Genomic DNA, 16,927 nt, shown 5'->3' with positions numbered 1-16,927 from the left:
TTCCCTGGCCAGACAGCTCAGTTGGTTAGAGGGTCGGCCCAATATGTCAAAGTTGCTGGTTCGATCCCTGGTCAGGGCACATACAAGAGTCAACCAATGAGTGCATAAATAAGTGGAACAACAAATCAATGTTTCTCTTTCTCTCTCTCCCCCACCCCTTCTCTCTCTCTCAAATCAATAAATAGAAATTTTAAAAAAATAAGGAGGGTCGATGAAAGAATACACAGATATATGATAAGGCAAGTGTAGTAAAATGGTAGAATGCAGGGGGTGAGTGTATCAGTGCTCACTGTAAAATTATTTCAACTTAAGTCGTATTTCTTAAAATTTTCATCATAAAATGAGTGGAGAGAAAACAGCAGGACAGCTCCGCTGCCATCTCTGTCACCTCCTGGGTGCTCTGCCTCCAGCCTGGGCCCCCGCGGTCGGGCCCACACTGCCCCTGCTTCTGAGCAGGCGCCTGAGGAGCTCCCAGCTTGCTGTGCCTCCCGCCGCCCCCAGCTGTGAGCTCCGCCCCGGGACAGGGCCTCACACAGGCACTCAGGCGCTGCCGCCCGAACCCTTTCTCTTCATCCTCTCTCTCCAGTCCATTTATGAGTCAAAAAGAGCCTTAACAGAGGGGGAGGAGGTAAGACAGTGCCACGAGAGCTCTGAATAAACCTACCACTCCCTAAGGGACAAATTTTAGTTTTGTTCTCCTTAATTGCTATTTTATTTTCACTAAAAATGAACAGTATTTTAGATATTCATACAATCTCTAAAAAAAAAAATGTACTGAGTTTTCTGAATTAAAAACTGCATTTTGTAAATATGTAATAGCTCCATTTCATAATAAATTAGGTGAAAATGATAAAGGGAGAAGAAAGAATATTACAGATCCATATTATTATCTACCTTCAGATGTTTGTATGTATAGATTTTTATGGATATATACACATTCTCTATTAAAATAGTTGCCATATAGCTTCAGGCTCTCCTCATTTTTAAGCTCTTCCCCACACCAATAGTCTTAAAAAAATAAATTTTATTGGCTTCAGACTAGTCCATTGGAGTGGTGTGTCATAATTTATTTAACAATTTCCCTACTGTTAGACATTTAGGTGGTAGACAACTTATCATTTATTATAGAATCTTAATAACTGGACAGGACCTAAGATATGATTTAATTCAATATTCTCCCAAATGAAGGTACTTTTTCTATAAAATCCTAATCAAATAATCAATAAGTCTTCACTTGAATAACTCCAGAAGTGGGAACCCCCACTTTGGAGGTTGAGTAAATGATATCATATGGCCATTTATTTAAATAAACTCAACTACAGGCACTTGGCCACCAAAAGAAAGGGAAACAAGGAAGGAGGGGAGAGAAGGAGGAAAGGAGGAGAAGAGACAAGAAAGGAATGAAAAGAAAACCAAAAAAAAAAGAATAAAGAGGAAGAGGGTACAGAAGAGAACAGAATGAAGTCAAGCACACAATTCTGCCCTGAACCCACTCAGTGGGACTGAATTCCAAAGTGAGCCGGGCTGGGCACAAATCCGCCCTTCCTTCGGCGACTTCAATTCACACGCGCCTCTCACAGTGCCCGACTGCCTGGGTCCAAATCCCAACTGCAACATTTACTAACTGGGTGACCTTGATCGAGTTATTTAAAACAAAGAAATCTGTGCCTCGGTTTCCTCGCCTGTAAAATGGGGACGATAATGGTTCCTATGTCACAGAATTGCTGGGATGATCAAAAAAGTTCATATACGTAAAATTCTTATCCATATATTAAGAGGTAGGTAACTTTAAACTATTATTATTTTATAAAACTTGGCTCCAAAACATAAGCCAACCATTTCACCTGGCGGAGAGCCACAGAAACCACCCATAAACTTCCCTGGCAGCACCTTCGTCCTAAGGGGTTTTCCAACGTAATCCTGACTCCCTCACGTGTTAACGGTGCAGCTAACCTCTGTCTGCCACCGCGCTGCAGCACACAGCTCCTTGCTGCGGGGACGCTCACACTCCGCGGCCTGCCTCTGCGCACGACGGACCAGGCTTCCCAGGGCTCCCTCTCGTTCGTGCCGGCTGTGCCTTCCCAGTTACACAGGACACTGCCCAGCGTCAGAGTTTCCAAGACACCGGCCTCGTCCCCACTGGGGCCGAAGAGCCCCCAGCCCTCCGCTGGTCCCCACGCATCAGAGCTGGCCACGTCGTCTGCCCACCTCCCTCTCGGTGCACTCGGTTTGTCAGCGACCCCCTCCGGGTGTGACAAGTCTGCACCTGGCACAATATTCCCGCTGTCTTCTGACCGGCCCGGAGCACCATCGGGCCAACACCTCCCTAGGCCTGCACACTGACAGCTGTGCAGTATGAGGCCAGGCAAGACTTCCCTCCGTAAGCTTCTACAAGTTACTAAGAAACTGCAGCAGTGCCCTGCGGCAGTATTTCTGCAGTTTAGGTTAATGAAGTTATCACCAATTACGCTCCTCCTAAGATCTGGGCCATTCATTAGCAAAGGCTCAAGAGCTACTCATTGTTAATGTGTTTTCCTTCGTTCATCGATTTCTAAATAATAGCGCTTTATAGTTGCACACCAATTTCTAATTCCAAATCAAATATTTATGCTATTTGAGTGTGAGGCAAGGCCAGAGTTACAATTCCCAAACTGTAAATGCGAAACAGAGGCTCACACGGCTTCAGTGACTTGCCTGGAATTATCTGACTAGCAAATGGCAAAGGCAAAATGAGAACCAGTCCTGTTTCCCAGTCTAGAAAATGCTCGACACTGTAACTGTCTCATCGGTGGACAGTGAAAGAACAAGTGAAGTCAGAGGAACACAGGTTCAAATCCCAACTCTGCGCTGACAGGAGCATGACCTTGAGAAGTCACTGCCCTCCCTGAGGTTCCCTTCCCGCAGTCGTGAACTGAGGACGTTCTCCGCCGCACGGAGCACCGTGAGGAGAGAGGTTGCCATGAGTGGGAGGGCAAGCTCGGCACCAGGGCGCACCCTCCGTGACCTGTCCATGTTGGATGGCCCGCCACTGTCACGGAGCGTCCACCACATCGGCGGCACTATGCTGTGGTGGCATGGAAAACCAACAAGATTTTTGAAAGAATTAAAATAATTTTAAAATAGAAGAATGCATTTTAAATATAGTAACCATTTACTAGCAGCCAGGAGGCTTATTAGGTAACACATGGATATAAATACACGCTGAAAAATAACTAAGATACTCACCGTAAAGAAATGTCTCATTGGAATTGCTTACGGGGTGAGATATGATGTCATGAGTGAAAACAGGGTTAAAATTTGGAGGTGTGGCAAAGCAATGGGAACTGAAGTTTATTTTGAAAGGTACTCAGCCTGTGAAGAGCGACGAGGCCCTTCCAGGTCTGCTCCTGGGCTCACCTGCCACCTTCTCTACCTCCCCCTTTGCCTGCCTGTAAGCTGCTTGGGAGGAGAGACTGTGAGTTACTGTTCCTGTGCTCCCAACAGCGTCTCACAAAGGAGTTAAGTGCCTAAAAGGTTTAGTAAGTATTCAAATATTTTTGATTGACAGATTAGAGGAGGAAAGTGTAAACTCATTACTGAAGCAAATACCATCACCTCCTTTTATGATTATCTAGTGACGTATGCGGAAAACTGTGTGAAAAAGTCATTACCATGTAATGTCATTTTTTAAAGGGCACATGGCGGGGGTGGATAAATAAAAGGTTTTGGCAACCTTTTCAAATGGCATATAGATCAAATGGTTTCCAGATAGTTTGTCACAATTATTTGAAGGTATTCTTAGACTCACTCATTCAACAAATATTTACTGGACACCTACTATGCCAGGCACTCTTCCAGGCACCATGGATACATAAAATTAATCCAACCTGGATCTTGATCTCAAGGTTTAAATTTTCGTTTTAGAATGTGAGATAAGATAGGCCGCAACAACACTCGGCAATGGATAAATAAACACCCAACAGAATCTACAGGGGTGTGGGTGTGGCCAGACAGAGGGAAGTGCAGAGGTAGTTCCGGAGAAAGAAGTTAGTCCCAGCACAGAAAACCAGGGGAAGGCATCAGGACGGATACCTGGCTATATCTCCTCGGTAGAGGGACTTATATTCCCAGTTGGCAGGGTCTGGCTTCTTATCTGTTCTGAAGGTTTCTTCTGTCAGAGCCTGAATGTCCTCAAGCCAAACAAAGCGCCGTCCAGCATCCGCAGCAGCACCATTTTCCCGGCTGTGGGGCAGGGGGAGGTGAGGAAGAAAAAGGGAGAGGCACTTACAGACCTTCCGGTTACATATTCCACACCTGCAGAAACATGAAGTTAAACATTTCGAACTCCACACGGCATGAAGGGAACTAAGGACATAAAACACCTACATGCCATACAGATGAGAAGAGGACGCTCCAAAAAAAGTTTTAAAATATAAATCAAAAGCTGTCAACACTAAGCAGCACTTTACCCAAAAAAGAAGTCATCTCAGAAATTAACCTGAAGAATATATAGGTGTTCTTTTTCAAGTATTCCATTTAAATTATTGTAACCTGAATTTCAAATATATTTGAACACAAGCTTTTTTCTTTAAAAAAGAAAAAAAAATGGGCTGCTCTCTCTTCACCTTATTTCAAAGTGCTCAGGTTATTGATTCCTACTGAAAACTCCACAATGATAACAATAAAAGCCACGGTTGTAAACAGCTCAACCTCAGATGTTACTTAGCCTTGGTCTAAGTCTCGTTTTTCTAGTCTGGGCTCTGGGGACAGAGTTTTGCCTGCATGTACTGACCTCCTACGTAAAGGGCGGAGAGCACCCACTGTAAGACAAGGCCTGATTTACCCCTTTGCAGCAATTCATGAGCTCGCAGGCTTCCGTCGCAGATACAAATGGAACCACGTCCCTGGGAGTCAAATGGGAGGGACGGAAGGATTTCTGGACATCTAATATCTTTCCTCCGCTAAAGAAAATCAAGTCATAATGCTGCTGACAGAGGGGTCACAGCAGCCACCACCTGCTGTTCCTTCTGCTTTCCAGCTCTGCCCAGAGAGAAAGGAAGATCCTGGGAGCCTGGGAATCATTCTTGGCTGGGAGTACAAGAGAAGGGTATTTCAGGGACACAAAGTAGCAATTCAATAAACATTCGCTGAATGTCCCAGCTCAGGTTAAAATACATGGTGATGCTAACTCATCCCCTCCAGAGCCAACGTGGAGGGGCTCCTGTTCGTGCAAACTGTAAGGGGCAATGAAGGAGGGAAAGAGAGCGAAGCGTTCCAGAGAAAGAGAAAGCCAACCGGGAGTGGGGAAGGGAAGGGCCAGCTGCAGACCACCCCTGGGGAGGGAACAAGCCCTCATCCCTCCCCTGTCAGGAAGTGAGGTCAGGAAACAGCTCGTGGCCTGGGCGTGCAAAGGGAGCGTCTGCCCTGAAGGCGAGGCAGCAGCCCTCCTAGGGAGCAAAGGTCAGCGAGAAGCTGTAGCCCCAGGTGAAGTCGCTGACCACCCTGAAATAGACCCGTGTGGTGCATTATCCGCCATGAACCCACTTAACTGACACCACAGAAAGACTCACTAATACCTTGTCAACAGGAAAACGAGCCATTCTCCCAGGCCACCTTCCCAGGACGAGACTCCAGACATTAGTTAATACCAAGAAAGTAAAACAGGAGGACAGAAACATTTTAATTTTTATCTCATTGGGGATCTTCTGCAAACTTGTTTGTTTGTTGATACAGCAACAAACTTCGAATTGTGCTGCCCGGAGCACAGAGCTCTCGGGAGGCTGCAGAGGCCCCCTCTGGTGTGGCGGAGCACGGGCTGAAAACCACTGCCTCTCAGGCTCTGACTGTGGTCCCTACGCGCATTCAGGAAACCCTAAGCCTGATCTTCCTCAGCTGTAAAGACGGACAAGTAGCTACCGGGGAGTTTTCCAAAGATACAACAACTAATTTATTTTCCTTTGAAGACATGCAAAAAAGCAAGAATATCAATACTACAGAGTCCAGCAGAAGTACACCTGCTTGACTGTGGTTGTCAGGGTAATAATACTGGTGAAATCATATATTGTTTTAATTTGAACATTTCACCTAAAATGTCATACGGTATGCTTGAGTGTGATACTGTTATGTTACAGAATTACATGTTTAAGACTCTGTAATAAAAAAGGACGTATTCTGTGCCAGACCCTGTATATTTATTCATTCATTCATTCACTCACTCACATAATGAAAATGTATTCATAGGATGTGTTACTACGGATCGGGCCCTGTGCCAAGGCTGCAGGCCTGCAAGGGCCCTGGCCACATAAATCAGTCACATTTAGACCTTTGCTTGACCCCTCTACTTCTCCTCCTAGAGCAAGTTTGGGCTACAAGTATAGTACCTGCGACCCACAGGGGGCTAAGCAAGCCTGGCTCCTCCGAGCCACGGAGGCCTGCAGCGCCGTCCCAGGAGATGACAGAGGACCCTGGAAGACTGGGTGTCCTCCTCCCTGACCTCCCTGACCTCCCTGACCCTCCAGGCTGGGTCCTCACATGCCCCCCACCCAGGGCCCTCCCTGCCGTCAGTGGGATGCCTAAGCGCACAACAAAAGGAAATAATCCCTCAACAATCGCAAAAATCTTAATAGCACTAATTTTTTTTAGTATGCTTTGGACACGTGCTTAACTATTCTCTCTTCTACATGGCAAGGACAAAGAAAAAAAGTTAAATGAGGAATAATTCAAGTATTTTCACCACATACTGCCTGTCCTGCCCCTGGGCAAAGTGCCTCCCTATGTAGCAGGACTGTCAGACCAGGCAGGGAGGAAAAGCTGTCGCTGAGCACCTACGCCGTGACCACTCTGCCGAACGGCTTGGACAATGTGCTCAAGGCAGACAACACTGCAACACAGGGAGACGTGAAGGCCCCAAGGAAGGGAAAACCTGTGCTTACAAGCTGGTTTATACCTTCAACACAGTGATTCTAAAAAAAGATGAAATAAGAAAAGGACAAACGCAACGATTATTTTGAGGGCTACAATCCACCTTCACCAAGGAGTATGGCGGGGGCGGGGGGATCGGAGAAGGGGGCTGGGAATGGGAATGACTGAAAGGAAGACACCACAACGAAGGGAAGACGTTTCTCTTCCCCTGCATCAGCAGGGAGGCCAGGGGCCCCTCGCAGTGACCTGGCCCCCGTGCCCACTGAGTGGCACATCTGCCACCTTTCAAAACGCCCACAGACTCTTTGTCTAAATCAGACTTCAACACAATCATTACTGTGCCTAAGTAACATTTCTCAAATAAAATCATGGCCCTCATCTGTTAAAGTTCTCTTTTTTATGTTGGCCCAATGGCAGAGCTCTACTTTTCCTCAGTTTTGTTGACTCTGTTTTGATTGAGTAGTTAAATCATCACTTCAATGTCTAACTTGTGGCAGTGATTGAGGGAGGAAAAATTAAAGACTTATTGTGAAATATCACAGGTGCTGGAGAATAGAAGACGTACTTCAGCTTCTCTGGTTCTTTTTTACCATCTCTAATGCCTCTGGAAGATTTGTCTCTTTCCGAATCAGCGTCTGACTCAGATCCACTGCTACCTGACTGCCCACGCCTTCTCCTGGTCTTCTTGTGGTGCTGATGCTTCCTTTTCTTCTTTTTCTCTTTCTTCTTTTTTCTGCTTGTTTGTCTGAGCTTTTTGTCTGTGTCACTTTCATCTGAAGGCTCTGATTTCAGTGGACTCCTGTTTGAGAAAATCAACATTAGAATTTTCACAAGAGAATTAGGGAAAATAATATGTAAGTAAAGTAAATCAAACAAATATATGAGAATATAAAAGGAAATTCTAAAAATGCTCACAGTGACTTCAGCTTCTAAATCTATGCTTTCATACCCATACATTTTTAAATGGAAGTGATCTACAGTTATTTTATCAACTATGGTATTTTTAAAAGCAACATTATAAAAGGTTTATTTTCAGTCTTACATATTATACCAACATGTTCTTAATGCAAAAAACAAACAAACAAACAAAAACCCCAAGCTTTAATTCTAGTCCTTGTTTTTAAAGGTTACATGAGCTCGTCATCATTGCTGAAATGTCTAAGAACAGCTCCCTCGCGTGCATTAACTAGTCTCGACTTCCCGAGGCTTCTCCTGCTTTTGGAACATGTGGCTTCCTGGGGTTCACCATGTTAACAGTCCAGCTGGTCTGCACTGACGAGACAGCACATTCTCAATTCGATGACTGACAGCAAAGTTCTTTCAAAGCTGGGGAGGAATGTGTACCCTTTTGTTCCCCCAAAGTTTTCATGAGATTTTATCACGTTACAGTTGGGATCCAGAACAAGCTACCCCAAGGCGGGCCTCAGGATCTGCAAATGACTTGAGCTAAAGGCAACTTAAGCTTTTGGCTCAGGAGAAAGTTCTCCCTTCTTCCTTAACTACCCAGAAGAATCTGAATCAGTGGCCTTGCCCATAAGAGATTATCAGGGAGAGCTTCTTTTGGCCTATTTACAGGGCAGAGTAAACTTCTAGTTACCAAAGGTTTGCCCCTCTGATCATCTGCAATGACCTTCTGCGGCCCCCAAGGAGCCTTCCGTCACCCCTCACTCCGGAGGTCTTCTACACCTCAGTGCCCCTTTCTGCCTCTGAACCGCTCACGCATCCAGGGTCTCTGGCTCCCTCTCATGTGTGGGGTTCCCATGCACACGATATCAAATTTGATTTTCTCTTGTCTATCTGCCTCCACTGATTTATTATTTGGCCAGCCAAAAAGAACCAGAGGAGGGAAAAGGGAATTTTTTCCCCTTCCCCAATTTATATTACACCAGCTCCTTCTATTTTTACAAACTTGTTGGAAATGCAACTAAAGAACTATCTGAATTCCATGTTTATCAACATTGTAAAGGTTACTAACGAGGTCAGTAAAGTTACTTAAGAATCACAAGGATGCCATTTCCCTTACGGCCTAATTACTGGCCGTAACTGTGTCACGCAGTTGCCACTGCAATGCAAAGGGGAAAAAAGACTCATCTGTAAGAGTGAGGTAAGGGAAAATAGTCTAAGATTGCCTCATTACTGGAAGAGTTTTACTTAGCTCTTTTATCACGGGGTTTCTGAGGAGCATCGTTTAAGCTAAGCTGTAGACAGTGCACTGGCAAAGACTAAAACTCCCATCTATCAAAAACACTACCTCGTCAGCGGTGACCCTTCAGAAACGAGCGCTGTGGCCTCTTCAGTTTGCTGGCTTGGAGTTGGCACGGTCCCAACACAAAAGCTTGGGTTGCTCAGCCAATCTAATTCTGCACATGCAAAAGAGAGACAAGATCCATGAAATGAGCTCACTACGATTTCTGAAGCAGGAAACCCATCTTACCAGCTGGTGTCCTAATTCGCAGCCAATGTCAGCCAAACACTTACAACAGTCCACAGGAGCCGAAGGGAGGCCATGAAATTTTCATTTCGCAGGGCATGGGGCTTTAACACATGCTAAAATATTTAAGACTGAAATCCTCTATGGTATCGGGCTGGGGCTTAAGCAAAAGCCATGTAACAAGTGTGGCCTAAAAGGCAACAAGGCTCTCGGCAGTCCGTCCACACTCTAAGGAGCATGAAGGCTTCAAAGCACTAGGTTTTAATGACCTCAAATTTGATGTAGGCAATTCCAAAGAGTTAAAAACCAAACCATGCATAAAAACCCACCATGCTTAAAATTGTTACAGATGATATTTTTCTTTAAAAGAATGTTCTATATTAGTTAAGTAACTTAACATAAACCATTCCTTATAAGAAACAGTACTCCCCTTTGAAAATAAACACACAAATGTGTCAACTTTTCTAACTAATGCTAAAATTATACAAGATGTTAACAGTGATTACCTCTGGGATGGTGAGATTAAATGTCTGGATTTTTTTTTTTTGCTCCTTATCCACTAATTTCTAACTCTTCTACAATGAACTATTTCTAAATTACTTATTTTCTAACTTTTAGGGGTCTTAGCTATGAAGGAAAGGAAAAAGGCATGGGACCACAGCAGCAAGGGAGCCCAAGCAGAGGCCTATTCACCCTGCTTTGTTTTAGGATGGGAGCCCAGGGCCTATTCATATGCTGAGGAGAAAGCACCCATGAAACCGTTGCAGTTAGAAGAGAGCAGGGCCCTGGCTGGTGTGGCTCAGTGGACTGAGCTCCGAAAGGTCACCAGTTTGATTCAGAGTCAGGGCACATGCCCGGGTCATGGGCCGGGTCCCCAGCTAGGGGTGTGTGACAGGCAACCGATCGGTATTTTTCCTCCTCTCTTTCTCCCTCCCTTCCCCTCTAAAAGTAAATAAATAGAGAGAGAGAAGGGTAGATTTTTTTAACAGTTGTACTGGGACATAACTTATATACCATAACATTGAACCATATAAAGTGTGTAATTCACAAGTTTTTAGAATATTTAGAGTATGGTACAATAGCACCATGAAGTAATTCTAGAACATTCTCATCATCCCAAAAAACTCCATGCCTGCTAGCAGTCTCTCTCCATCATGCACCTCCTACTCTCCCACCCCAGCTCCCAACCTTAAGCAACCACTATTTTTTCTCTACAGATTTGCCTATTTGGGACATTCACTCTGCACAAGATCATACAATGTATGGTCTTTTGTAACTGGCTTCTTTCACTTGATATGTTTTCAAGGTTCATCCCTATATCACTACTTTTTCCCTTTTTATTGCTGAATAATATTTCATGGATTATACCACAATTTATCCATTCATCAGTTAGTGGATACTTGGGTTGTTTCCACTTTGAGGCTATTATGAATAACACTGCTGTGAACATTCATGTGCTAGTTTTTATATGAACATATGTCTTCATTTCTGTTGGGTAGAATATCCAGGAGCAGAACTGCTGGGTAACTGTAGCATTCTGAGGAACCACCAGGCTGTTTTGCAAACTGGCTGCACCATTTTACCTTCCCATTAACAATGTGTGAGGATTCGACCTTCTCTACATCCTTGCCAACATGTTTGTGTCTTTTATATTATAATCATCTGAGTGGGAGAGATGGTTTTCTCATTGTAGTTTTGATTTCCACTTCTCTGGTGACTACTGAGGTTGAACAACTTTTCATATGTTTATTGGCCATTCATATCGGAACAGAAATAGCTATTCAAATCCTTTGCCCATTTCCTAACTGGACTGTCCTTTTATTATTGAGTTGTAAAAGTTCTTTATATATTTTGTGTTGCAATCTCTAGTGACAGGTACTTGATTTTATTCACTGCTGCATCCTCAGCAGTGGAAACAATGTCTGGCATATATTAGTAGGAGTTTAATAAATATTTGTAAAAAAAAAAAAAAGAGGTGAGGAAGGAAAACTCCTAAGGAGGAAAGTACATTAAAAAGCATGGGAAAAGGGGAAAGAAGAAAGGGGTTCTAATTTATTAAGTGCCTACAGTAGGCCAAGCACCAGGTTACGCACTCTACATCCCCTATCTTTTAATCTTCACAGCAACCCGCTATGGGAGGTATTATGATCTCTACTGTATAAAGAGGAAACTAAAGCTCAAAGGGATTAAGTAATTTGTAAGGTCATACCCAGTAAGGGCTAAACAATTCTTCACACCATCTTTCTTCTACTGTCTCTTTTTTCCTTTTGAGGGTGTTTCCCTTCCCTTGGGTTTAATTCCTGGCAAGAGGCATGTGAAAATAGCTCCTGTTGTTCTCTGAGATCACAATTATTTCCACAATAATTGGATTCTATAATGAACAAAGGAAAAGTGGGGAAAGATGAAACAATATGTGAGGAGGGATGCTCTCAAATAATTCTTGTACATTTTTACATAAAGATTCTAGATAGTAATGACAGCTTGGACGAAAGACAGAGTAATACAAATGTCAAAATAAATAAGTAAATAAAGTGTGTGACTTTCCAAAGTCTTTCAAAAGGTTCAAGAAAGGGTTTTTAAGGATGCAATTAAGGCTTTGCCATAAGGGATCTCGGGAGGGGCAGCGGGGGGCGGGGAATGTAGTTTATAAAAAACTAAAACTGATGGACTGTAACATCACTAAGGGAGAGAAAATTAGACAGCAGATCCTCCTGATCTGATTCAACACCAAGTGCAGGGCACCCCCAATGAGGTATTTTCAACTAAAAAAAAAATTATGCCTGAATCTTATTAACTCTCTAGATCTAATTACTAGTTCACAAGAAATACTGGGATAGAGAAGCATATTAGACACCATGAGGATTTGGGGGAAGTGTGCATAGAACAAATGACCTGGTTTCCACAACAAACAAATCACAGGGGTAAATGGAAGGGAGGAAGAAACTTTTGTATTTAAAAGAGACCTGAGAGACAGATCCACAAAATACAACGTTGGATCTTTTCTGGATCCTGTCTTGAACAAAGCAACTGTAAAAGGCCATTTCTGAGATAAGTTGGGAAATCTGAACATTGACAATTAGATGATACTAAGGAATTAGTTAATTTCATTATGAGTAATAATGTTGTGTTTAAATTTTTTAAAATACAGTACTTTACAAACAGCACTTTTACAAACATTATCCTGATGCTGGGTACCCAGAAGATGTCCAACAAATACCGGTTAAGATAAATGCCAAGAGCAACACTCCTTTATAAACCTTCTACTTCCCCCTTTCAAAATCAAAGCGTAAACCCTTGGCCCATTATTCAAGTCACGACCCTCCCTTACCACCAGTCCCAACCATAATTCCCAAGGTTCCTCTTTATGCCTCTCAATTTCCAGACACCTGGACTATTTGCAGTTCCCTGCAGAGGTCTCATGCTTTCCTTCCTGCAGGCATTTAAAGGCCCTGGGATGCTCTTCCACTATCTCTATTTATCCTGCTCCTACTCTGTTCAAGACCTATCCCTAGAGTTGGTTCGGAGAGAAAGCCTTTCAGGGGTGTACCGTCCACAGCCTGCGGGCCGCATGCCCCCAGCATGGCTGTGAAGGCAGCGCAACACAAAATCGTCGATTTACTTGAAGCATTATGAGATTTTTTTTCCCCCCCAGAGGAAAAAAGGGTTTCATACAATGTAGTATCAAAAAAGTAAAAGGAACACACTAAATGCACAAACGGGTGGCAAGTTAAGTCCATAGTCCATTGTGATAGGTCCTTCCAGCACCAATCAGGTAGGTTTCTTTTCATCTGTTATCTCAAGGTTATTTACAGACATGGTAACTTTAACAAGAGTCTCTCACAGGAGGGCAGGCAGGCTTCAATCATTGGTTTCCGGATCTGTCTGTGCCATGTAGGCATCCAACTCAGCATCCAAGTGTCCTTTTGTTTGTGACATGTATGCACCCAGTTGGTTGTCCAGCTGCTCCTTGGTCAGTACAGGGCGAGAAAGGGCACCTCTCCCTCGTCCACGGCCTCGGCCTCTGCCTCCAAAGCCCCCTCTTCCCCGACCTATCATACCCCGACCTCTACCACCAATTCCGCCAGGACCCATAGCTCCACGCCCTAGGTCCCCTCTCCCAGGACCTCCACGACATCGAACACCACCTCTTCTTAAGCCCATTCAGGGAGGTACGGCTCGTCCACCTCAGAGTAGGTTTTGACCTCCGAGCGACAGCCCACCCCCAAGTAGGGTTCTCGAGGCACGTCCCCCACGCAGTCCTCCTGTGGGCAGGCCTCTCTGGATAATGGGCAGGCCTCGTTCTCCGACTGCTCCCCTGGCCAGGGCCCCTATGGGTAGGCCTAACTGTGCCTGGATGTTACTCTTACCCAGGCACTGCTTTAAGTTCTGCTTAATTTTTAATGCTGCCTGGCCAGAGGGTCTATTCTTCATCTGCTGGGCCAGTCTTCTGTTTCTGGCACTGGCTAGCTGCTGTTGTTGCTGCATCGAAGCCCGAATATTCACTGGCATCGGCTGTTTGTTCTTCAGCATATTAGTAAAGCGCTCATTTAGAGACATCTTGGTGGTGCTTTTTAGCACAACTTTCGGCGCTGACTGTGCAGCCATCTTCAAATCCCGAGGACAGAAGGAAAAGGACGCCGATGCTCCTCGATGCTCCTCCCGGGGCTGCCACGACGGCTGCGGAAGGCGGGCCGGAAGGCGGGCCAGAAGCCGGCCGAAGCTCAGTTGATGGTGGAGGGGCTCGGGTTAACTTGTTTGGCAGATGGCTAGATGCGTGAGCGGTGGACTGCTAGGTTAGTTCGTTGTTGTTGGCTGGCTGTCTGATCAGTCGGTCCACCTGCTCGCCCGGCCTGCCCTGCCCTTTGCCTGTCTTTCGTCTCTATCACCACAGCCACTGCCGCCAACTCCCGCTCGGTGTCCAAACAAAACGGCCGCCACCGCATTGAGATTTTTTTGTGGTTACATGTCCCAATGTATTTAATGCGTAGCCCAGAGACGCCAAAAGGCTGGACACCCCCGCCTTATATGAACCTCCCATCGAAGCCCTTATCCCTGTAGTTCACCTATGACATCTCTGACATCCTACTTTGTATTGTTATTTCTGTGTTAAGTACCTACTATTGGTCTATACATTCAGCAAATATTTACCAAACACCTATATGTTGGGCCCATGCAAGGGGCTAAGTATGCTGCAGTGAATAGACAAACACTGTCCCTGACTACATGGAGGGCACAGTCACTAAAGGATGACCAAAATTACACTGCATAAGAAATTAATCACAATTATGGTAACTGTTACCAAAAATAGGTGTAGGAGCTATGTGACAGGATATCAGAGAGGTGTCCGACACAATTGGCCTTTGCCACTTAAGTGCATGACTTAGAATCGCTTTAATTGCAATTCACTACAGGCACACCGCCTTTGAGTTCCGCTTTCCTGTGCTTCACAGGTGTTGAGTTTTTTACAAATGCAAGACCCTCCACCAGCAACAAGATAACAACTCGCTTCACTGCGGTGGTCTGGAACCAAACCCTCAACATCTGCGAAGTATGCCTGTCTGTGCTTCAATATTTAACAATATAAACCTGGGGGCCTTTAAGGCTTAATATGTAATGCCATCATCTGGCACACGGTAGGGTCTCAGTAAATAGATGTTAGTTCTCAGTCCCAGCAGCTGTGCCTGTCTGGAGAGAAACTGAACAGGCTTTGGGGTCCTGATTTCCCCCAGCTCTAGGTCTGCCTAAAGATCTGAACGCAATAAACATTTCAGAAATAACTTACACAGGAAAGAGGGCATTAAGAACACCCAGCATTGGAGTCAGGTGTCTACTTGAGGTGAAGCAACTGAGACTCATCGAAAGAATGATTTGGGGGAATCTCCTAGGTCTTTCTCCTTCCGTAACTCTACAACTCTAGTCCCCAAAAAGCCAGGACAGGACAGAAGCCCTTCCCAGAAGGCTTTGCAGCGCCGCGGAGAACTCTGGGACACAAGTGGATAAACATCCAAAGCAAGGGCCGAAGCCTGGGGCTGAGAAGCTATATCTTAAGCCCGCCGAGTGCCCTCTTCATCCCTTATGTGTGCTTACCTTTCCTGGAGCTCCCGCTATCGGGAGCCTCACTAACACCAGCAAAAGCCGGAAACAGCGCCATGATCACAGGCCGCACCGCCCGGCCCGGCAACATATATGGCGCCGGCGAGCGGACGCCGGTAGTGCGACCTTCCTGGTCGCGGTGCACTCTGGGAAGTGTGGTTTTCCCGGTCCTCAAGGCCGCGGACACTGGACGGGGCGGGGCGGGGCGGGGCGGGGCGCGGCGGGGCAGGGCAGGACTACTTCCCAGTAATTGATTCCTGCGGGCTTCTTTTCCGAACTGGAAAAGACGGAGACGGAGCAATGCAATTGTTCAGAGCAGGAAGTGCTAGGAAGCTGGGATTCCAATTCCACCCCTGAACTCACACCATCACTTACTAACTGGGTTAATTTAATCAAACCCTCTAAGCTCTAGTTTTCTTGTCTGCAAAATAAGATTGAATGAGCTTGTAGGTTAGGTGCTTAGTTAGCATTGTGCCCGGCCCATGGAAAGCACTTAATAAAAGTTACCTATTGTGTGAATTGTGGCTGCCATGTAGGATATCCAAATTTCAATCAGCTTACCATTTTAAATATTATAAGAACAAAAAAGTTTGCCAGTTCCAATCAAGTTCAAGTCTTTGCTAGTTAGAAAATATATTTAAAATAAAACTGTAGTTGGTCAAAAAAAAAAAGAAAAAGAAAGAAAGAAAGGAAGAAAGAAAAGAAAATTTACCAGCCTATGAAGGATTCCTAACTAAAATAATCATCATCATCGTTAGCATCATCATCAAGCCTACTAGAAATATAGGGGATAAACACTTTAAAGACTTCATACCACCTAGAAGGAATCAGCCAAATCCAGAATATAGGAAATTATAAAAAACAATCCAGTTGCTTCAATAATCAATGGCATAATGGGGTGGAATATTGCAAGTCATGAAAAGAATTTGGAGACCAAATGCAATACGTTACATGGCCTCATTATGATTCTGATTGGAAAAATTATAAAAAGACCTTTTGGGGACAAATGGAGAAATAAGAAGTAAGCAAAGTATTAGATGACATCGAGTAATTCTTAATTCTGTTAGATGAACTAATGGCAACGAAGTTACTTTTTAAAGCTCATATATTAGAGACACATGCTATAGTATTTACAGGTGGAAATAAATAAATGAAAAAATATTTTTTGAATCTGTAGGAGTTCAAAGATCTTTAGAGTTAGGGATTTCTTGGAATGAACTAAAAATGGCTTCAAATTATGATTTGGCTTTGTATGTGGCTTGACTAAAGGAAGAGAATGCATTACTCAACCACTTTTAAGTATTTGTTCTTTGTGACAGAGATTACTCATCTAAATTGGTACACTGTTATTCTGGCATCTACCTCACTTTCTAGAGTAGTCTCCTTTAGCCTGCATCTCCCTCACAGATCTTGATCACCTCTGAACACTGACAAAAGTGAATATTTTCTCTGAAACTGGAGGGAGAAAAGCTATGTGAAGGAAAAGGGGGAAAGGAAAAATTG

General features: G+C 44.5%; 2 protein-coding genes across 2 annotated transcripts in view; both read right to left on the bottom strand.

The window, feature by feature from the left end:
- NRDE2 (NRDE-2, necessary for RNA interference, domain containing) overlaps positions 1-15,536 on the bottom strand; it is a 37,515-nt gene extending 21,979 nt beyond the window's left edge. Inside the window, exons 1-4 of the mRNA XM_054567157.1 lie at positions 15,419-15,536; positions 9,152-9,260; positions 7,466-7,699; positions 4,072-4,221 (exon numbers count right to left, since the gene is read on the bottom strand). Coding sequence (XP_054423132.1) covers positions 4,072-4,221; positions 7,466-7,699; positions 9,152-9,260; positions 15,419-15,515 — 590 coding nt within the window. The 5' untranslated portion in view covers positions 15,516-15,536. The remainder of the gene's footprint in view (positions 1-4,071; positions 4,222-7,465; positions 7,700-9,151; positions 9,261-15,418) is intronic.
- LOC129065836 (chromatin target of PRMT1 protein-like) lies at positions 13,147-13,964 on the bottom strand. Its single transcript, XM_054567156.1, has 2 exons — positions 13,534-13,964; positions 13,147-13,395 (listed from the first exon to the last, which is right to left on the bottom strand). The coding sequence occupies exons 1-2, from the start codon at positions 13,934-13,936 to the stop codon at positions 13,190-13,192; spliced, it is 609 nt and encodes a 202-aa protein (XP_054423131.1). The 5' UTR covers positions 13,937-13,964; the 3' UTR covers positions 13,147-13,189.
- Positions 15,537-16,927: the final 1,391 nt, after the last annotated feature.

Source organism: Pteronotus mesoamericanus, unplaced genomic scaffold, assembly GCF_021234165.1.
Source record: "Pteronotus mesoamericanus isolate MK-2021 breed Mesoamerican mustached bat unplaced genomic scaffold, CSHL_Meso_final contig_182, whole genome shotgun sequence".
Taxonomy (NCBI): Eukaryota; Metazoa; Chordata; class Mammalia; order Chiroptera; family Mormoopidae; genus Pteronotus; species Pteronotus mesoamericanus.
Note: the sequence above shows the minus strand (reverse complement) of the source record. Positions and strands in the feature narration are given on the sequence as shown.

Coding starts and splice junctions, on each gene's coding strand:
- LOC129065836 (XM_054567156.1), bottom strand. CDS start 13,936: ATGGCTGCACAGTCAGCGCCGAAAGTTGTGCTAAAAAGCACCACCAAG. Junction 13,396..13,533: donor GGGTGGGCTGTCGCTCGGAG/GTCAAAACCTAC, acceptor TTGGTGGTAGAG/GTCGGGGTATGATAGGTCGG.